Here is a 20513-nt window from a genome sequence, read left to right on the forward strand (position 1 = left end):
AAGGGAGGGGCTGGCGATGCAATTTCAAGATTGCTGCCGATGAGACGAGTGCACAACAGGAGCTGCTCATTAGCCATTTGCAAAGTTTGACACTAGTACATATGACCATTCTCAATTAAGATACCACATTTTTATGAAGAGATCATCATGTCTATCGCGCAGATATCGCAGATAGTATGTACAGCGAAGAAAACCAACAAGAAAACACAATGCTTCGACATCAAAATGACTCAAGGGTAGTCCGGTATGGCCCGGTATCTCGTCTGAGCCCGTACATAGCTCTCATGTGTATTACTCGCTCCAATTTTCAACCAACAGCCTTCGAGTGATCGATGCCTGTGAGTGTTCTCGACATCATGCCGACACTGCCCACTCCCTCATCCCGACATCCCCGTCCGTCTGTCTAAAACCGGGACAAACTCTCGTCTCTCAAGCGGCCGTCTTCTTCCACAGGTCCCGCATGCCGATGGTCCCCGGCACGCAGCCGAGCAGGCCGACGGCGGCGTCGGGCAGGTAGCCGCCCCCGCCCCAGTGGACGACTAGGGGCGCCCAGGCCAGGTTCCGGGCCAGCGTCTTGCGCGAGGCGTCGAGCTCGCCGGCGGCGGCGAGGCGCGCCCTGCCGTCCGGGGAGGACAGCTGCGCGGCGAGGCGGCCGATCTCGAGCCCGACGAAGACGCCCCAGGCGCGGACGCTCCAGACGCCCGCCCGGGCCTGCGCCTCGGGGCCCCAGCCGAGGACGCCGCGCGAGGAGAGGTAGGCGCCGTTCTCGAGGACCTGGAAGCCCAGGCAGCCGAGGAGCTGGGCCCAGGCGACGAGGTGCTCGCCCAGGGACTTTCTGGGGTGGGCGGCGGCGGCGGCGGTGCCCTGCTTCTCATCGCCGGAGGAGGAGGATGTGGAAGAGAGGGAGGCGGCGGTCTCGAGGACGAGGCTGCGCGCCCAAAAGTACAGGCCCAGCAGGGCCCAAAGGCGGGTGATGGTGCGGGCCTCGCTGCAGAGGCCCGACAGGGCCTTGAGGCGGGCCGAGAGGAGCAGGGCGGCGCGGGCGGCGGCCGTCTCGGCGCCGGCCCTGACGCCGCCCGTCGGGACCACCACCACCGCCGGGCTGGCTGCGGCTGCGGCGGCGGTGGTGAAGAGGATGGCGGTGGCGCGGGAGGGCAGGGCCAGGGCCAGGGCGACGAGCTCGCTCGCGGAGCGGCGGGCGAGCACGTGGCCCGCCAGCGAGGCGAGGAGGGCCGAGGACAGGCGCGACGTGTAGCAGACGAACTGGAGGACGGCGTCGGCGCCCGAGGGCGTCTGCATGCACCGGTTCAGGTGGGCGATGAAGGCGTCGAGGCGGGACGGGGCGGAGAGGAGGAAGGAGAGCGGCAGGCGCGGCGCCGCCTTGCTGCTGTTGTTGCTGCTTGGTGGTGAGGAGGAGGAGGAGTCGGCGGTCGGCGGCGGGATCGAGGACGGGATGGGCGCGCCGGACGGGAGGTCGGCGACGGGCACGTCTGTCGGTGCTTCGGCGGCGGACATGTTGGGCTGGTTAGGTGTGACGGCTCGTCGAGGCTGAAAGGGCGTCTGTCTGTAAGTTGAAAGTTCCTCGGCGGGGGAAGCTTTCAGAGAAGAAAAGATGCGGTCGAGATAACTCTGGGACGGTCCGGCAGCGGAGCCCGCGGTCGTCGTCGTCGTCGAGGCAAAGGAGCGTGTGTAGTGGGGAACTGAGGTTGTAGGTACTTGGCTGGGGGATATATCGGCAATTCACAGAACAGCCAGGTGTATGTATAAAAGCAAAAAAGATCAGCAACCCTCTACACGACGAAGGTCTACTACAGAGCAGGTTAATAAATTGGTGCCCGGATTGGGGAAGAAGCACAATGTCACAAATATCCGACTTTAAATTAGGATGTCGGCCCAAAGTTCATGCATGCAGGAGGAGAGAAAAGGAGTGGGAATCGGTTGGATCTGTGTGGGGTGGAGGGAAGACGAGATCGGGAGGGAGTCTTTGGAGATGGAGCACAACTAGCTGAGAAGAGAGAAGAGCTCCAGATTACCCGTGCGCGCCCCCGCAGGTGCCGCCAGTCTAGCTCGATCATGGCATTTCGACCTCGGCATGCTCGGTGATGCTTTAGCGGCGCGCCGGGAAGGTCGAATCGACGCGGCACATGGCCCTGACGACGCCTCGGGAAAGGCTAATAAACGGCGGACTGCCCCTGTCTACCTTTACTTGTACAAGTACTTGATATCTTTCCAATCCTGGGATAGCGGCCTTTGTTCGTCGTGTACAAGTAAATTCGACAATGGGTTTTCTCTATGCCTTAACAGTCATGCCGGTGGATGGACTCGGACTCTTGTCGAGAAGAATCACATATCCTACGATCGCCCATATCCCATAAAGAAGTCCCCATAGCTCCGCTCTAGACCGGCACATTCCGAGTCCATTTCTTTCACAGTGCAATGCATGCGTCTGGCTCAGAGATCGTCGTCTTTTCCATGTGGCCCCGAAGGCCTCTTACATGGCCTTCCTGGGCCGTCGCATCCGAAGTCGTCTGAACTGATTGGTCAAGGGCTCAAAGTTTGGAGTGGTGCAAATGTCTGAACGACTGCCTCATGTGCAATAAGCAAGGAGAGAAGAGGGAAGAAAAAGGACGAGTCTATCGGCAGCAGAAGAGATGCTTTGATAAGGATTGTGCCCGGACATTCATTCTGAATATTCGAGTTGAGGGAGCAACGAGAGGGAAATCCGGTGATGGTCCAGTACAAATACTTTGATTAGTTTGTAGTGGGGATCTCGGCCAACCAGACCAACGACCTGTCCTGCCACTCGTATCAGGCTCATATCCATCTGCATCTTTCACATCCATGGAAAAATTGCGTGGGCGAACTCGGTGCGCGCTGGGAATACCTTTCCATATCTTGTCTCGCAGCTTGAGTGCGTCGGAAGGCGAGAACTCGGATCTCTACAGCCGCTCGCACGCTGCTGCCCTTCATGGGCACTCGCGATGACCATGCGGCTGAGTACGGCGCTCGCGAGAGCGACGCTGTCGCATCGCGCATCGACGAGGAAGCCCAATTGCTGCAGGTCGACGAGCTAGACTACGAAGAGCCGGATTGGTCTCATCATCGGCGCCGGACTACCCGTCCACCACTTGTCAAGAAGAAGAAGGGATTTCGGTTCTCGGGGCCGCATCCGCCAAAGATCCAGAAGATCCGACCGTGGTTCCCGTCGGTTCAGCAGGCGCCCTGTCAACTCCTGGAGCGCGTGTGTCCCGAGAACTGGCAAAAGACTGTTCTGTTCGTGGTATTCGTCCTCGTCTGGCTCGGCGCATTTGTCGCACCCCTGAGGTGGGCACTCCCGGTCAAGGCCGGAGACGGAGACTTGGTCGTGAACCTCGACTGCATCGACACCTTCTGGCGGCGCAAGAACCTCTGCGGCTTGGACGGCATCGACTGCCGCCCCTTTTCCAACTTCTCCCTTGCGTTCCGGTGTCCCGCCAACTGCGCGGGCGTCAAGGTGCTGAACCCCCACGCGGTCGGCCCCCAAAATGTCAACTACCGCCCTCTGGTCATCGGCGATGGGACGTACCGAGGCGATAGCTTCATCTGCGGCGCCGCGATCCACGCCGGCATAGTCAGCGACTCTGCAGGAGGCTGTGGGCGGGTCTCTCTGGTAGGCGAGCACGCCGACTTCCCAAGCACCGAGGCCAGCGGCATCGAGTCCATCGGCTTCGATGCCCCTTTCCCTCTGGCTTTTACGTTCAGCAAAGAGGCAGCTGTGAGCTGCAGCCGGGACCCGCGGGATCTGTCGCTCGGCGTCTCTGTCTTCTTCACGTCGGCTCTGTCCATATTCATGACGGCCACATGGCAGTTCTTCCCCATCTTCACGGGGATCTTTGCCCACGTCGGCTTCGTCTCCGACCCGCCCGGCGCATCCTTCCACAGCACGTCCGTCCTGCCCGACCATCTCTCCGCCTTCGCCGGGAGATTCTTGCCAGCCGCCTTCTGCGCCGTGGTCCTGTACCTCGTGTGCGTCCGCAGGACCCTGGACGGCCTGGCGGCCCAGCTCGAGAAGACGGCCCTGTGGCTCGGCGGGTTCTGGTTCGGCGCGCTCTCCAACTACACCCTGGACTGGATCCCGATCCAGCGCCTGACGGCCCACGACCTCGAGCAGCAGCCCGGCGCCAAGGCGGCCCTGGCCGCGATCCTGACCCTCCTCCTGCTCGTCGTCCTGCAGCAGGCCCGCTCCTTCTGGCTCGAGGGCCGCCTCCCGCGGATGCTCGCGCTCTACGGCCTCCTCCTCGCCGGCCTCCTCCTCTGCCTCGCCGCCCCGGGCGTCCGCCTGCGCATCCACCACTACGTCCTGGCCCTGCTCCTGCTGCCGGGCACGGCCCTGCAGACGCGGCCCTCGCTGCTCTACCAGGGCCTCCTGCTGGGCCTGTTCGCCAACGGCGTCGCGCGCTGGGGGTTCGCCCCCCTGCTGCAGACGCCGGCGGCCCTGCGCGGCGACGGCGCCTACGGCGCCCCGCTGCCCTCCGTCGCCGACGTGGCGGTGTCGGTCTCGGCGGGGCCCGCCGGAGGCGCGCGGGCCGTCGTCGGCTTCGACTGGTCCCGGCTCGTGTCCCCCGCGTTCGACGGCCTGAGCGTGCTCGTCAACGACGTGGAGCGCCACCGGGACGTCTTTGCCGACACTGCTGGCCATGTCTTCAATTACACAAAGGGCGGCGGCGGCGATTCATATAATGCATACGTGCGGTTCGCGTATATCAAGGATGGGCTGGCCCTGGACTACACCGAGGCGGGCACCTTCTATGCAAACGGGACGTGGGGAGACGGGACCCGTATAAGAACGTAGATATATATATGGTTGTGAGATTAGGTAGTTTGATATTATTCTTGAAAATGTCAAATGACGACAAGTTTCCGTAGTCTATGCTGTGTGATGTGTGTGTGTGTGTGTGAATCCCCTGATCCCCCTGAGTCCCAATTTGCTCCCCTTTTTCGGTTCGGCCGTTGTTTAATACATACATGGGAAAGGTAGCGACAGATGTAAGCCTCATAAAACGCCATTGATGAGCCCGCAACGGATCACCTCAAAAAAAAAAAAAAACAATGGTGAATCAAGCAAGTTCTCAGAACGTCAGCTTTCTTCCGCCCTCCTCGATTCTGTCCTCGCAGCCCTGATCAAAACAAATTGCGATATTCACCATCATACCGTGTGATCTGCGATCCTTACACGACCAAATCACCGCAGTCAGGTCGGCCTCATCCCACTCGATCGTACATATCGTCACTCTCCCTTTCGATCCCTGCTGCTTTCCACCCGCGGCTCGGATGGCTTTCTTCAGGCTTTACTGCTGAGCTATTGCAGTCTTTGTGTGTGTTGGTCGGTGGTCGGGCTTTACGCGGTCTTCTTCTTGCGGGGCAGGCCCTTCTCCTTGCGCGCCTGGACGTCGCCCTCGGCAAGCCACCTGCTGGCCTTGACCATCTGGACGACGTTGATGATCTGCTTGGCCATCATGACGGGGAAGCTGACGATGGCAATGATCCAGGGGACCGTGGAGTCCTGTAAGGAATGTCACACACAGATGATTAGCAACTGCGCCAAATGGGCGGCAAAAGCATAACAGCGAGAGGACTTCTTGTTACGAGAGAAAACACACCATCTTGTTCGCGCGGGCCATCTCGAGGGCGGCGGCGCTGTAGGGGTTGGTGAAGATCTGGCCCAGGATGGACGAGTTGACCTGGTGGCCGTGGCTGATGGCGGCGGCGGCGCTCTCGGGCACGGCCTTGAGCAGCTGGGGCGAGAGGTAGGGGCTCGAGAAGGAGAGCAGGTAGAGGGCGATGAAGAAGGTCTCGTTGAGGGTGCAGAAGATGAAGAGCACGGTCTTGTTGGTGTAGTAGAGGTTGAGGATGCGGCTGCGCGACTTGTCGACGTTCTTGTGGCTCTCGTCGGAGCCGCCCATGGCGAGGGTGGCGTACATGTGCATGTAGTGGCTCGCGAGGTCGAGCGAGATGAGGCCCTGGAAGATGATGGCCCAGCGCGGGAAGGCCGAGGAGAGGAAGACGAGCAGGCAGGCCGTGGTGCAGCGGTCGGTGACCATGTCGAGCACGGCGCCGAAGCGGGTCGACTGCTCGAAGTAGCGGGCGGCGTAGCCGTCGAGGGCGTCGAGGAGGCACGACACCGAGTAGAGGGCCGAGCAGGTGCGCGGGTGCAACGGCATGTAGTAGAGCGAGGCGACGGCCAGGACGATGCGGAAGTAGCCTGTTGGGGGAGGTGGGACAAGACAACTCTGCGGTTAGCCAAGGGTTCTTGATCTCGGAGGTTGGGGCTTGAAGGATAAGAGAACTGCTAGAGAGTGGTGCGGTACCGATCAGGTTGGGCCAGAAGAGAAAGATGTTCTCGTGGGCCTCGTCGTCCCCTTGCGCCGAGCGGCCATGATGCGCGGCGCTGCCGTTGCCGGTGCCGGTGCCGGTGCCGTTCTGGGTGATCTCGTGCTCTTTGGCAGGGGTGTCGTCGGCGGCAGCATCGAGAGCTGCCTGCCTCCTGGTTCGCGCGCCGGCCATGCTGATGCTGAGCTTGTGCGTCGCAGTGCAGGTCTGTTTAGGGGGGGGGTGGAAGGTGTCGCGCAGCGTGCGAAGAGGACAAGACAAGGAACGAAAGAAGAGTGAGTTCACATCAAAGAGAAGGGTCAGTCCAGGAGATGGCAGGTGATTACTGATAGGGAAAAGTCAGTCCGGTCGTGAGATTGTGGTAGGTAGCCCAAAAGCCAACAGTCAGCGGGTGCCCTGAGCTACAAGCACCAGACCAGACCCGATGATTATCTCACGTCGAGGGCTCCAGGGCTGGCTGGGCCTGGAATGCTCCCGACTGATCCGGAGCCACTCAAAAATTCCACTGATAAGGGGACCGACGCGTCGCCGATAAGGAGACCGTGGATCGCAGCAGTGCAGAAAGGGGTTTCTAAAAATGCCAAGGAGCTCTGAACAATGCGGGCCCCATTTCTTCCAAGGAGGGATGTCGAAGGAGAGAGAGAGGTGCAGGGATTAGTTATGCATAATCGGGCCAATGGATGGCGAGATGTAGTGTATGTACGTACATATGTAGGTAGGTACAGTAAAGACTAAGGTACTACAAGTACAGAGTAAATGTATGGACCTCTCTCTCTCTCTCTCTCTCTCAACGACAACGACACGACAAGAACAACTACAATCACGACAATGTTTGTTCAATGTAGACTGTAAATTCTATTATGTACCTAGGTAGGTAGGTATTCGCATGATGACGTAGTAAGACCGCAGGGGTATCTCAATGCCTCGTGAAAATATGCACACAGCAGCAACGAACAAACCACCAGTGAGTATCTAGACTGCCTGCCTGCCTGCCTGCCGGCCCGGCATCCTCACTTCACTTCTTCTTGCCCCCTCCGCCGCCGCCACCACCCTTGACCTTCTCCGGCGCCTTGACCCTCCAACCCCGTACGCTGCCCCAGACGCTGTCGCTCACCCGCGGCGGTATCTTGCGGCCCCGCAGCCGCTGGTCGATGAGCCACATCCCGACCACGAACTCGGCCTTGTTGAGCATGCCCCTGCGCCCGCCTCCGCCGCCGCCGGACGGCGACGACGACCCGTCCACCAGCTCCCACACCTCGGCCAGCTCGTCGGCGGGCAGCCGGCTGCGGCTCCAGAGGTCCCGCACCACGACGCCGCACACGCAGTCCGCCTCGGACTCGGGCAGGAACAGGCCGCGGTTGCTCGCCCACACGGCCTCGTACCGCCGCCGCTCGCGCGGCGTGACCTCGTCGCGCCAGCGCCGCCGCGCGCCCTCGTGGTGCGAGTGCTTGCCGCCCACCGACAGCGGGTTCTTGTGCCGCCGCCGCGCCGCCGCCGCCGCGTTGGACTCGTCCTCCTCGTCCGACTTGGTCGGCGGCGAGCGCAGCGTCTGCAGCATGCCTGCCCGCCGCGGCGACCGGTTCGGCTTGCCGCTGCTGTGCGAGCGCTCGTGCGAGTGCCCGAACGGGATGTGGGGGTGGTGGTGGTGGTGGAGGTGGCGCCGGGACGTCGGGACCGGCGGCGGCGTCTTGGACTTGGGCGTCGGGTGCCGGGACGACGCCAGGGAGCTGGCTACGATGGCGTTGGCGAGCGAGTCGAGCGCCAGGTTGCTCGGGGTGCCTGTGCCTGTAGAGCGGCGAGGTATGGGCTGCAGGCTGTGCGTTGATAGTGATCTCTTGGGTGGCGGAGGCTTGGGGGTGGTAGCTCGTAACGGTATCTGCCGGGGTTTTGTCTTACGTCCCCGTGGCGGAGTGGGGGGTCTGGGAGTCTGCGTCGAGGATGCTGAGACGAAGCTATCGTCGGAAGATTGCGAGGTCGCAGTAGTCGGCCTCTCCACTGAAGTAGTCGTCGTCACCGTCATCCTCTTCGGCTCCCGACGACTCTTAGAATATGATTGGCCATCTACTCCCCTAGATAGCTCCTCCGTAGACGACGTTGCAGTCACAACTGGACGCTTAATTCGTGGACTCATCTTGCCAACTGGAGATGAGGCAGGTGGTGTTGAAGTCGTGATCTTGGGTCGTTGTTCGATATGCCTGGGCCTCGGGGACAGAATTTCCGTAGAAGCGCGGGCAGTCTTCAATGGCGGCGGCACAGAGGTAGGTGTAGACGGCCGTTGCTGAGGTTTTGGCTTCGGCTTGGGTTTAAGCTTGGGAGGCGGTGCTGCAGTTTCCTCCGGGGCAGTCTCCTTCTGCATCTTCTCCTTTGGGGTAGCCTCTTCAACCCTAACCTGCTTCTGGGCAGGCATCTCCTCCACCTTCCTCCTCGGAGGGCTTAATTCCCGGGGTGGCGTCGGCACCCTGAGTCCGGGCCGCTTCGACGGCGACGGCACCCTCTTGACGGGATCCACACCCCGTTTGTCCTCAAACATCGATATGAGCGAGTTCGTCGCGGGTATCGGCGTAGTATCTGGCAAGTCCACGCCCGCCGTCGACACCGAGTGGACGCTGCTCGACCCGACACTGCCCCTCCTGGCCCTGACGCTCCGCCCGCCGGTGCCACCACCACCCGGGCCCTGGGAGAAATACCCCGGCCCGGCGGCCTGCGCGCTGCCGTGTACGACCGGGCTCGGCGTCGGGCTCGCGGACCTGCTCGCCGCAAGCGTGGCGGCGATGAACGACGCGGACTTGGGGTCGGCGCCGCTCTTGGCCCCGCCGCCGCCGCCAGGCGGCAGGAGCAGGTGCGGCGAGCCGACGACCGAGGCGGGCGAGCTCAGCACCAGCGACACCCGCCGCGCCAGCTCCCGCTCCCGGCTGCGGTCCCGCACCGCGCTCCCCTGCCGCTCCCCGGTGTTATCCCTGCCGACGCCCTCGGCGTGACCGGGGCCCGCCGCCGCCCTCGGGCTCCTGTTCCTAGTCGTCGTCCCGACGGCGACGCCGGCGCTGCGCGAGGGCGAGACGGGCCTCGAGTGGCTCGCGTCGCGGGAGGCCGAGGTCGCGGCCAGCAGGGCGCCGTTGACGGGGGTGCTCGGGCCGGACGCCAGGTGGTGGGCGGCGGTGTTGGCGCGCTGCTGCTGCTGCTTCTCGAAGGCGAGGGAGGCGCCCCTCAGCGCGGCGGCGGCGGCGGCAGAGCCCTGGCCCGGCGAGGCATCGGGTCTGCCGGACGGGGACGCATGCATGAGGTGCCGCCGTGCGTCGGTGAAAGTGTTTGCGAGGGCCAGTGCTCGACGACGGGGGCAGCAGTCATGTAAATAAGGTGGTAGAGCTCGTCAAGCTGTGTGGTGGTGGTATCAATCACCTCTCGTGAGGAAGCATCCGGGGCAGGAAATAATGTGCCAAACGATACCACAAGCTGAAGAAGAATCAATGGGAATAACCGGCACGAGGATAACCTAGCCTCGATAGATCATTGTGACGGGCCCTGACACAGGTCGAAGCAACGAGTAATGCGAATACGGGAAGCCTGGAAGCTTACCAACAAGGCTGTCGAGCTGCGAAACCTTGGCGCCCTGTACACGCGTGGGTTGAACCGGATTATGGGGAAAGGGGTCGATCACTAGGGGCTCTGGACCCACCAACGGCTAACTCGGATAGGGGGCCTGGCCAGCCTTCTTTAGCGCCGTTAGCGAGCCGCTGTCAGCAGCAATACGAGCATTTGTTGGTCTGAACTGACATCAGTCAAGAGCAGTCAGTGGATTTGTATTGAGCCTCGTCCAGGAGCCACTAACGAGCCCAGCCCACGATAGCGTAGCAACAGACGATGGAGTGCTTGTAGGTACCTACCTAGGTATCTACCTTAGGTACGTGTGCCTCGGTGGCTTCCACGTGGCGGGTGACGACATGATGTTGCAGCAAGATGCAGGTATCGACCCATTCGTGTTAAAAGCGATGCACGACGCGAGGTGCATCTATCAATTCTTTTACGCGAGCATATCGACGACAAGAAGAGGAATAGAAACAGAGAAAAGAAAAACAAGAACCTCCCAGGCCACTTGAAAACGCCCCTTATGACACCCAAAGATTGTGCAAAAAAGCCCAGCTTCCCTTGAAATACCCGGCCGGCCTTCACCATTCCCGCCATCACTCACACCCTCTCCTACTCCATCACCCTCCCAGTTCGAAATGTCCAATTGCCAGCCAACAAATGCAATTGCGTGGTCAAGTGTTGTGTGTATGTGTGTACAGACCGGTCGGTGAGAAGGAAAGAAATCGCCAGCCCTCCTTGCCTCGCGGCACGTAGAAAAGTTTGATATGCAGGGGAAAAAACGCGAACGATGTATACAGAATAGAAAATTCCAACGTCCAGGAGAACTCTAGAATCGACCGTCGTGGTCCTGTGCCAAGGAGAGAATGCAACAAGAATCGCAGTCATGGCACATGTCGGGCGTCAGTCATCCTCATACAAACGTTGAGAACATGAAAGACATTGAGAGAAACGTCGTCGCAACATATAGGCACGGCCTCGCTCCTCATTTAGAAGGCGTCCTCATCCGTCCACTCGCTCCCCGATATGATTCGGTTGCCCTCGCCGTCTATCATAACATGACCTGCATGCGTTGGTGGTAGACCTCGTAGGCGTTTCGCCTGGCCCGCGTGAGGCGGCGCGTAGCCGGTCTCTGGGGTCATGCGCTTGCTCCTCGCTGCCCTAATCTTGGCGTAGTATGTATCTGATGCATCCGCCTCCGGTTCTGAGTTGTCGTCGTACGTCTCCCAGTTCTCTGATCCCGAGACCATGGTGGACGTATTCGATATTTGTCTTACTGGGGGAGCCTGCGAATAGTTCGAGTGGACAAAGCGGTCATTGGTCCGCAACGACGCCTGAGAATCATGTCGCGACATCGGTCTGCTAAACCGTTGTTGTGACAGGTGTCGATCGTCGTAGACATCTTCGGGCTCAACCTGTCTTACAATACTCGAGCCGAGATTGGTGCCTCGATAAGGGTTCGCCGGTGTCTCAAGCTGAGGTACAGGCACGAGTTCCCGCATCTTGGGTGGAGGAGCTCGCATCAGTGCCGGCGCATGGCGCATCGTTCCGCCATCGACCCGGGACTCCGCCCTGGGCCGCTCAGGGGAGTTGTTGCCGTTCTTCAGGCTCGCGAGCGGCGCCCTGGCCGGGATCCGTGAAGGGCTGCCCTTCAGGTTGTTGTTGCCGCCATGGCCTGGTGCTGGAGCACGCTTGATGGTGTTGTTCGCAGTGGTAGCACCAGCTTTGGATGCTGGGCGAGAGCCGTGCGCGGCTTTGCCAACACTATTAGCCCGGCTCAGCGCCGCCGATTTGGACGCCGATTTCACTGCCGAAGGAGGCGCGCCGTTGGCCGGGGTCTTGGCTCGCGGACCGGGAGCGGTCTTGGCCTCATCCATTTCAATAATGTCAAGATATCTCTCGCCGTGCACCAAAAAAGGTCGGCCATATTCGTCCTCCCATTTCTCGAGCATCTTGCGAAGCTCGGCGGCGACTTTGGGGAGCTCCTTGGAGATTCGCTTACGCATCTTCTCCTCCCTGAGAAGCTTGCCGGGGTCGCGCTTCTCTCCCTTCTGCCCTCTCATCATGAGACGTGACGCGTCCTGGCTAGATGCGGCCAGCTCGTCTCTGTCGTGGGTCAGGGTCCTGTGCTTCTCCACCAGCGCAAGTGTAGGTGCTCGCTGTTCTTTGAGAGCTTCGAGCCGGGCAATCTCGCGCTCATGTGCCTCCAGCAACGCGTCACTGTAGACATCCGAGAAAGCAGGGGTGAACTCGAGCATCTCGTCCTCGGACAGATAGAGCGCATCCCATAGCTCCTGCAGCTTGAAGCGTGCGTCTTCGACGAAAAGATGGAGATTTTGGCGTTTCAATTCGTTGAGCCGACCAAGCTCGTCCTCGAACTCGTTGATTTGTCGGATACCACAGCCACGGTTGCCGTTCAAGAACGCCTTACGCTCGTGCTCCTCGACACCCAACTTCTCCCAGAGGGCCTCCACTGCGGCCTTCAGGTCCTTCAACCGCTTCTCGCGGGACTTCTTCTCATCTGCCAACTTGTCGCGCTTGGTCCGCAGGCGCGCAAGGTCCTCCTCATGCAAGCCAAGTTGCTCTGGTGCATCTCTATAATATTTGACGATCGCACTGTCAGTCTGGGCTTGAGGGGTGCCGAGCTCTGCCCAAAGCTGGATGATGTGTTCTGACAAAGCTTTGACAGTGGCTACTCTGCGAGTGTACTCTTCATACACCCGGGTGAACTCCTCATCTAGCTTATCGACATAGGTGGGCGACAGGTCAAAGTTGGGAGGTATTGACTGGTTGGGCCCCGTGGGTGGCAGAGCGATCCTGACAAATGTCGGCTCGAGATGCGACGAATACGACTCGAGCGCTTGTACAAGCTCTGCAATATTGTTTGTCAGACGCTGAAGAGATAGACGCGATCGGTAGGGAGGCCACTCACTCTTGACTTGCTCGAAGCGCTCGCGGTGAAGCCTGCTGATCTGGATATGCTTCTCCTTGAGTACTTGCAGACACCTGGACAGCGGGTATGTGACTTTTAGTTCATCGTCTTCGCCATGATAGTCGCGCCGGGCTTTGGAGTCATCAAGCGATGCCTCCATTTGCCGGATGGTGGTGATGATCTTCTGGGCCTCGTCGACCATGTCCTTCTTCTCGGCCGTCACCAGGCGCACCTGGTTGTGCAGGGCCTCGGACAGAGCTTCGAACAGCTATGTCAACTTGGCGTTAGTATTCCCTGCCCGCGACAGTAGAGCGCTAGTCGAGAGCTCACCTCTGATTCTCTGGTTTCTCTCTCATGGCTGGGGACTCCAATCTCGTCGAATAGGCCGTGCAATTGGCCAATGATGGTGTTCACCTGTTGAGACAGGTAACTGGTATCCATGGCGGGATGACAGCAAATGCTGCGGTGCAGTCGCTAAGAAATGCTATGCAGACAACAAAGGAATGGGATGGTATATCGATAAATGATGAAATGTCCGTAGCGGGATGTTGATGTTATTATTATTCGCGGGGATCCGTGCTATAGGGAGCAGGTGTAGGTAGGGTGGTGATGACGGAGGAGGGGTTGAATGTTGAGAGGGTGTGAATGTGTTTACAGCGACAAACTCAGAGGACCCGAAGGTGTCGCGATTCCGTTGGCGCGGTGCATCTCATGCAGGTGATGACTGTAGTTGAAAATTGTCGGTTTTCAAGGCGTGGAGGCGCGTGCGACTTTGCTGTCCCGTTGCAAAGTCTCGCGAAATTTCGTCTCGAGATGATGATCGTGCCGTGTCTCGCAGCGAGAGAGAGCTATGATGGAATTAAAAGGCCGTGGAGGTCTTGGAAGGGCTCCATTGTTTGCATGTGGCTTGCGTTGATCACACCTTCCCCGTTGTTATCACACCTCGCTGCACGGGTCCGTGCTGGTCTCCACGGCAACAGCAACCACAGCATCCGTTTTTAGCAGCGCCGGCGTGGTTTCAGTGCTGCGACCCCACTTTTCAGATCGAAGGACCAGATTCACGGCCAGACTTGAAACTTCATTTCGCTTGAGCACTTTAACAGGTAAATGAGACTGGATTCGTGGTGGTTGACTCCCGAGGTCGTCAGTTGTTTGACGGTCTGCTAATTGGAAAGACTCGCAGCGTCTCTCAAATGACAAGGTCCCCCTTCTTCTTTTGGATATAGTCCGCTACTGTCGTCAATCGAAGGCCTCGCTGGTGGTTAAGCGTCTGGTCGATGTCCCACGACGTCCCCTTGCCTCTCCCAAACACCAATTGATATTTGGTCATGGTGTTTGTTGGATCCTGCTCGAGCTTCTCCTCCAGCTGCGGTATACTCCACTCTTCTCTCTTGAACTTGGTATCCAAGCCTGCATCCATCCGATCAGCAAACTCACCATAGCTCAGCACGTCTCCAGCAGTATAGACCACCCCATCCACGCCCTTCTCCCCGGACACATAGACGGCTTCGGCGACCAGTGTTCCGATATCCTCGGCTGCCGTCGTGGCCACTCGAATGTCCCAGCTACCTAGCGCTCTCACCGTGTGCTTCTCCAGATCAACGACACCAAAGTCCTTCAGAAACCAGAAGCTCATGAACAGACCTGTCGATACGATGGTCCACTTCGTCTTGCTCTGGCTTCTCAACAGCTTCCGGACCTCTAGTTGCTCGTCGAACAAGTCCTGCGCGCTCCCTTCGCCAATGGCATCGTAGTCAAGGCCATACTGCCAAGGAAAGAAACGCCGGACACCTGCTTCAAGCACAGCTTTGGCCACCCCAAGCTGCGTGCCGGGCTTTTGGCCCATCCCTGCCGCCTGCACGACGACATCGTACTTTTGAAATGTCGGGATTAGCTCCCTCGGCGCGTTGGCAAAGTCGCCACTCTCGATCTCGATCCCTTGAGATCGAAGGTGCTCGATGCTCTGCTTCTTGGCGGGATCGGTTGATTTGATGCTCTCCGCCCGCAGCACAACCCCAATGCGTCCTCCGCTGCGTCGGGGATGGTTGACAAGTGCATCGATGACTGCGGTGCCGAGCTCACCAGCCCCTATAACTAGGACAGACATTGTTTGCGATGAGATTTAGATTCGACTTAGCAGCTGCCGTTGTGTGTATATCGTTGTGCGCTTTGTGGCAAGCGATGGGTGCGAGGTTGTGGTGCTGTTGCTTGTCAGCAGGAATGAGCCTCACAAACTGGGCGGTCTTAATAAATAGACCTCTGGCGAACCAACGGTATCCCCGTAAAGTCCGCACAGTTTGAAGCTCTAATATTTGCAGTGATTCCTCAGGTTTGTTAGACTAGAAGCACTTCTTGGCGTGAGGCGGGCTGATTACATCATCGCCCCGGACCTGCGCCGATGAGTGGGTACGGACTGGAGACAGATTTGAAATCACAGCTTCCGTGAAAGCGCAGACACATGATCAGACTGACTGATGGACCGACAGTAGGCAGCTAGCTCAAGAAAGAGCTCAATGGGAATAGTATATATATAGCATTCTTTCTCATGTTAACGAATAAAACAGAGATTCATTTCACACAATATTAGTAACGACTGCCACGGTTTCCAGCTTGTGAAGTATTCTGTTACATGTTTGAGATAAGAATAGAGAGCTTTTGACGGCGTCGTATCAGATAAGGCAGTGGGTTCAACTTTTCTTGACTGTGGCAACGCTGACGGAAAGCAGGCACAAGGGAATTCGGTGAAGTGGTTGCGAGACGAGTATTGGGGTTGATCATGATATCAGAAACTCTCATACAAGTCTATGTACCGGGGAAGAGATATAGACTGTCATATACTTTACGGCAAATAGTGTACAAAATATGTGAACAACGGTCTACGCTTATTGCTCGCTACCATCACTGTAAAATTATTTAAAACCACAGTATGCTGAAACCAGACCATTGTTGTTCAACTCCTGTGATAGTTCGACTATATAAAGCAGAGTGGGGACACATCTAGGAAGCGCACACTATCAGGGAAAGGATGCCGGCCGGACTATACGTGGCACAGTACAGCAACGAATCCGCATGGGCCCATGGGCGCTCTACCTACCTAGGTAGTCTCAGGAAATCAAGCTCGGAATCTCCAGAGTAAACAACAAGAATCGGATACAGCTCTTGCGCCTTGTGACCACCGGCATAGACAAGGCTCTCAGTATGATAGGAATACATAACGAAGAGCGATGACATTATCGGTATGACAGCCAGAGATGCCATAGGTACTCTAATGGGATTATGATATGCGTGGAGGTGAAAGTGCAGCTGTCCATATGCTTACAGTTCCTGCCCGCGTGAGTCGTGTGAAAAACCGTAGGAGCAAAGGAAGGATGTCCAGATTCACCTTATCCGAGGACCTGAACATGAGAGAATTCAATAGTCCTATTTTATTCAAGTCTCCTTCAGCTGGATGATGCGAATATGGACTCTCTTTGTTGGACATGATGTTCGTCTGCTCTGTCTTCCATACTTTGACATGAACTACTTCTGCCAGATTCCAGCTACATCCATTGCTCATCAAAGCCAACTGAGAAGATGATAATAAATCTTTCTATTGAACACGATTAACAGAGCTTGGGGGCTTGATATTCATCCGTCTGCCCTATAATTCAAGTGTGTCTCTCGACCTGTCCCGCATCACACTAGCCGGCTACAACTCCCGGGAACACCCATGCCGACCGGTGTGCCGGAGCAACTCAAAGCACAATACAAATATATGCGCCGACATCACGCCGACAGAGCTCCACAGATTCTGCGGACGGGAGCTCGACTGTCCACGTGGTGGTGACTTCGGCACCGTCAGTTCTGTGGGGGCGGCGCTGGACAATTACTTCACGGCAGCTGCGGCGTTCCAATCCGATGAAGATCCAAGTCAGCTTCAACATAACGACGTCCGGAATGGAACGGGTCTTGTCCAATCGTGGTCGTGGCGAATACCCACATCAACCTGCAGGGTCATAATCCAAAACGAACACCCTACATGGATATGCCTAATGTACGTAGACCTGGAGGCACAGCTTTTACCCTCCCCCCTGCTGGCGGGTCAAGCTTTCTACTCTTCTGTTCTTCTGGAATATTACCCTATATTACTCCCCTTTTATTATATTAAATACCCGAGGATATGGTACCACTAAGCGGCTGTTATAACGCGGCTGCTCTAGGTTAACCCGGTGGTGGTGGTGGTGTCCGCCCTATGCCCCCTCGGCTTCCCAGACACGGACTGCCCAATGGGAAGCCTTCCAGAACACCGTGATGACCCTTTTGTCAGCGCCCCCTCTCAGCAGCTCTTCTGGAAGGGGAGGGCTATCTCAACCAGATTGCCACCTTCCCGCCTAGCCCGCCTCGACAGTCAAGTCTTTGGTCCCGATCGACAGCGATCTTCGCCGCAGGATACTACAGTACACGGGTCTAGGCTCATCTGTAGCCGCTACCGCTGCACATAGGAGGCCCCCAAATGAGACAGCAGGTGGGCGGCGGCCGGCGGCCGGCGGTATAGCCTATACCGCCGCAGGCTTACCCAAGAAGCGAACTACACATGAGGCCCGGCGTGCAGTGGGAGCCCGTCATCTCACCAAGTAGCGGCTTGGCCCCTCCCCCCCAATGACACAGTGACATCGCTGTTTTCTCGAGGCCAAGTCGAAAGTGCCTGAGGACATCGAGAACTGCATGACCTGAGACGGCTGGTTTCGGATGGGCTTTGGATGAACCCCTTCCCTTGGAGAACAACCCGGGCCCCTCTCGATCGCCAAGCGGAGAAGAGAGGGTGTGAATGTCATTTGTAACCATGTCTGCGCCTTGGTAGCCTACTTAAACCAAAGGATGGTGAACCACGTGGTCGGAAGGACCCTTCGAGGAATGCTGTTGGTGGTATTAGCGAAAGGCGAAGCTGCTGTGCCACCTTGCATTCTTGTATTTCGTATTGGAACGGGATATGTCAACGAATGAAGAGTTTTTTATTAAGCCATGGAAATGACGGGAATAGATTGATTGTCCGGACGGTATTCCCTCTTCGATGTTTCCATTACATCCTCGAAACCAACATGATGGTCTTCTCAAAACACAAAACGCATCTAACCAACGCATATGCTCTACCTGAACAGAACAAGCTCCAAATCTAGCCCTAAAAGGCCGACCGACCGAGACTCATGTACCCACAAAGAAGGGCCGGCACTTAGGCGACCTTCTCAGCCGGGTAGGTAGTCTCTCGGTTCTCGTGGAGGGCAAGCTCCTTCTCGACCTGCTCCAGGTTGATCTGAGCGACGGCCTGCTCACCATCGAAGATCTTGGCGATCTCTTCGAGGGTGGGGCCGTTGGTCTCGACGTAGACGAAGTAGACGAAGATGAGCTCGACAAAGTCCCAGAGCTGTTTGACATCGATTCATTAGCAAATGACCCTGAGTGGCGATCAGTCATGTGTGATAGGCTTACAGTGTAGAACAGGCACAGGTTCCAGTGGCTGGGCAGGTTCTCCCAGGCGAGGAGGTTGGTTTGACTGTTTCGTTGACGTTAGTTTCCATTGGCTTGTATCTCAAAACGGAGCAGAGTGGCACTTACGCGCTGAGAGCAAGGATAGCCTGGACGGTGATGTTCATAATCATCATACCCTTGGCACGGAGGTGGAAGGGCAGGACCTCGAGAGTATAACCGACGAGCAGACCAGAGAAACCGATATCGTAGAAGATACCGAAGATCCAGACGAAGACGATCTGGGCATAGCCAAATCCGGGCTTGTTGGAATCGCGGTCGTACATGGCGGCCATGACGGTCCAGAGGGCAAAGGAGATGGTCATGCCTGGGATCAATCTATATTAGCTCACATATGAAATCTAGCGTAGAAAAGCGCGCTACTCACCAGTGATGGCAGTCAGGAAGAGCGGGCGACGACCAAACCTGTCGACAGTAAGGGCAGCGCCGATAGCGCATCCAAGATCCAGAACGGTCTTTCCGCTGGAGATCTACACGCAGATAACAAATCAGCGAGATTGTTCAATGGTTGGGGGCAACTCGCGCAAGACTTACACCGAGCTTCTGGTTCTGGTCGGTGATACCGGCGCCATCGTACACAGCGTTCATGTAGTTGGAAATGACAGCGTTACCAGAGTACTGGGAGATAACACCGATGGAGATAATGATGGCAAGACGCCAGCGGTTGCCCTTGGTCTTGAAGAAGTCGAGGTAGCTGCTCTTGTTTCCGGCCTCGGCCTCCATGCGGATGGTCTCGCCGATCTCGCGGTACTCGAACTGGACGGTCGCGTTCTGGGTGTTTCCGTTGGCGTGGTACTTGGCAAGGATGGCCAGAGCCTCCTCGTTGCGGTCCTTGGAGAGCAGCCATCTGGGGGACTCGGGGATCCAGAAGATGAAGATGATCTGGATCAGGGAAGGGACAATCTGGATAAGAGTAATAGATCTCCACGACCAGTCGCTGGCAACATACGAGGTGCCCCAACCGATGAACGTGCAGACTGTTCTGGTCAGCTATGAAGGTCGCATCGTTTCTCAAGGCGGTTACATACTAAGGTTTCCCAAGTTCCAAAGACAGTTGTAGATAGTAGTAACTGGACCACGGTGTTGAGGGTGGCAGATCTCAGTCAGAAGCATGGGCGAGCACATCTGTGCCAGACTGTTGCCAAAACCGAGGGTGAAACGACCACCGCAGTACACTATTCAACAAGTAAGTCCTGATCGATGCCCGCAACATTCGTCAATACTCACTGGCATAGCCGTTGGCGAAGGCAGTGAGGAAACCACCGAGAATCATGATGAGACATCCCGCAGCAATAGGAACCTTACGGCCCCAGCGATCGGCGATGAAGGGACTATACGATGAGGGGCCCCGTCAGCGAGCCATTATCAACACCGGGCACCTTGGTACTCACGTAATGAAGAAACTGACGATGGAACCAATGTTGAACATGTTGGTCCTGTACAAATTTCATGTTAGAGTGGGCTTTTCATCACAAGGGGCATCTTGAGAAGTGCAGCATACATAAGACCAAGTCTGTTGGGGTCCTTCTCAACATGGTCGAAGTAGTCCTTCCAGGCCGTCATCATCTGGGAGGTGTTCAAGAGGGATCTGCACGAGATTGACCATTAGTCTTGCATAATCAATGGCGTCAACAAAGCAGCGGCATCACTGCATACCCATCATAACCAGTGGTCGCGGAAGCAACCATAAGCACGGCAGCATAGAAGTAGAGCTTCCGCAGACCGGGATCCTTGCTCCACCGGACGGTCTCGAACTCCGGCGCCTGCTCCTCGGCGATGTGCACTTGTTCCTTCTTGGAAGCCATGGTGTTCTTCTACCCGAGGGACCTTGGGGGAAGGGGGTGGTGAATCAACTCGGTGATGGATTGTTGTCGGATACGGACTGGCACCGATCGATCTGCTGCGAGCTGGCAGGGAAGGCCCATCGTGTGAAGACGAGTAGGGGGAGCAAAGACCTTATTTAAATTTGAGAAGCACATGCAAAGATGGCTTGGCAGCCTTGCTCTCCTGTCCCTGGGAGGCATTCGGTGCTCACACCCGTCTTTCCGGGGCTACGAAGGGTTGCACCCACCACAGAGACCGGGATAGGGGGATGGGGCGAACCCAC

The 20513-nt window shown here is 57.6% G+C and overlaps 7 protein-coding genes across 7 annotated transcripts; 1 reads left to right on the forward strand and 6 right to left on the reverse strand.

Annotated features, from left to right (window-relative positions):
- Positions 1-429: 429 nt before the first annotated feature.
- Positions 430-1515, reverse strand: E0L32_009334 (uncharacterized protein; the record flags this gene model as incomplete). Its single annotated transcript, XM_031144287.1, has 1 exon — positions 430-1515. The coding sequence occupies one exon, from the start codon at positions 1513-1515 to the stop codon at positions 430-432; it is 1086 nt and encodes a 361-aa protein (XP_030991157.1).
- A 1453-nt stretch (positions 1516-2968) lies between these two features.
- On the forward strand, positions 2969-4831 carry E0L32_009335 (uncharacterized protein; the record flags this gene model as incomplete). Its single annotated transcript, XM_031144289.1, has 1 exon — positions 2969-4831. The coding sequence occupies one exon, from the start codon at positions 2969-2971 to the stop codon at positions 4829-4831; it is 1863 nt and encodes a 620-aa protein (XP_030991158.1).
- A 546-nt stretch (positions 4832-5377) lies between these two features.
- Positions 5378-6543, reverse strand: E0L32_009336 (uncharacterized protein; the record flags this gene model as incomplete). The annotated part of the gene is made up of 3 exons (XM_031144290.1): positions 5378-5542; positions 5640-6241; positions 6327-6543. 3 exons carry the CDS (start codon positions 6541-6543, stop codon positions 5378-5380), a joined length of 984 nt encoding a protein of 327 aa, XP_030991159.1.
- An 841-nt stretch (positions 6544-7384) lies between these two features.
- On the reverse strand, positions 7385-9646 carry E0L32_009337 (uncharacterized protein; the record flags this gene model as incomplete). The annotated part of the gene is made up of 1 exon (XM_031144291.1): positions 7385-9646. The coding sequence occupies one exon, from the start codon at positions 9644-9646 to the stop codon at positions 7385-7387; it is 2262 nt and encodes a 753-aa protein (XP_030991160.1).
- A 1294-nt stretch (positions 9647-10940) lies between these two features.
- E0L32_009338 (uncharacterized protein) lies at positions 10941-13324 on the reverse strand (the record flags this gene model as incomplete). Its single annotated transcript, XM_031144292.1, has 2 exons — positions 10941-13151; positions 13214-13324. The coding sequence occupies 2 exons, from the start codon at positions 13322-13324 to the stop codon at positions 10941-10943; spliced, it is 2322 nt and encodes a 773-aa protein (XP_030991161.1).
- A 748-nt stretch (positions 13325-14072) lies between these two features.
- E0L32_009339 (uncharacterized protein) lies at positions 14073-14990 on the reverse strand (the record flags this gene model as incomplete). Its single annotated transcript, XM_031144293.1, has 1 exon — positions 14073-14990. One exon carries the CDS (start codon positions 14988-14990, stop codon positions 14073-14075), a length of 918 nt encoding a protein of 305 aa, XP_030991162.1.
- Positions 14991-18092: 3102 nt separating this feature from the next.
- On the reverse strand, positions 18093-20211 carry E0L32_009340 (uncharacterized protein; the record flags this gene model as incomplete). Its single annotated transcript, XM_031144294.1, has 10 exons — positions 18093-18284; positions 18350-18413; positions 18476-18713; positions 18774-18876; positions 18941-19383; positions 19435-19581; positions 19634-19737; positions 19798-19842; positions 19908-19994; positions 20063-20211. 10 exons carry the CDS (start codon positions 20209-20211, stop codon positions 18093-18095), a joined length of 1572 nt encoding a protein of 523 aa, XP_030991163.1.
- Positions 20212-20513: the final 302 nt, after the last annotated feature.

Source organism: Thyridium curvatum (assembly GCF_004353045.1).
Source record: "Thyridium curvatum strain D216 chromosome Unknown NODE_67_length_248306_cov_82.505095, whole genome shotgun sequence".
NCBI lineage: Eukaryota > Fungi > Ascomycota > Sordariomycetes > Thyridiales > Thyridiaceae > Thyridium > Thyridium curvatum.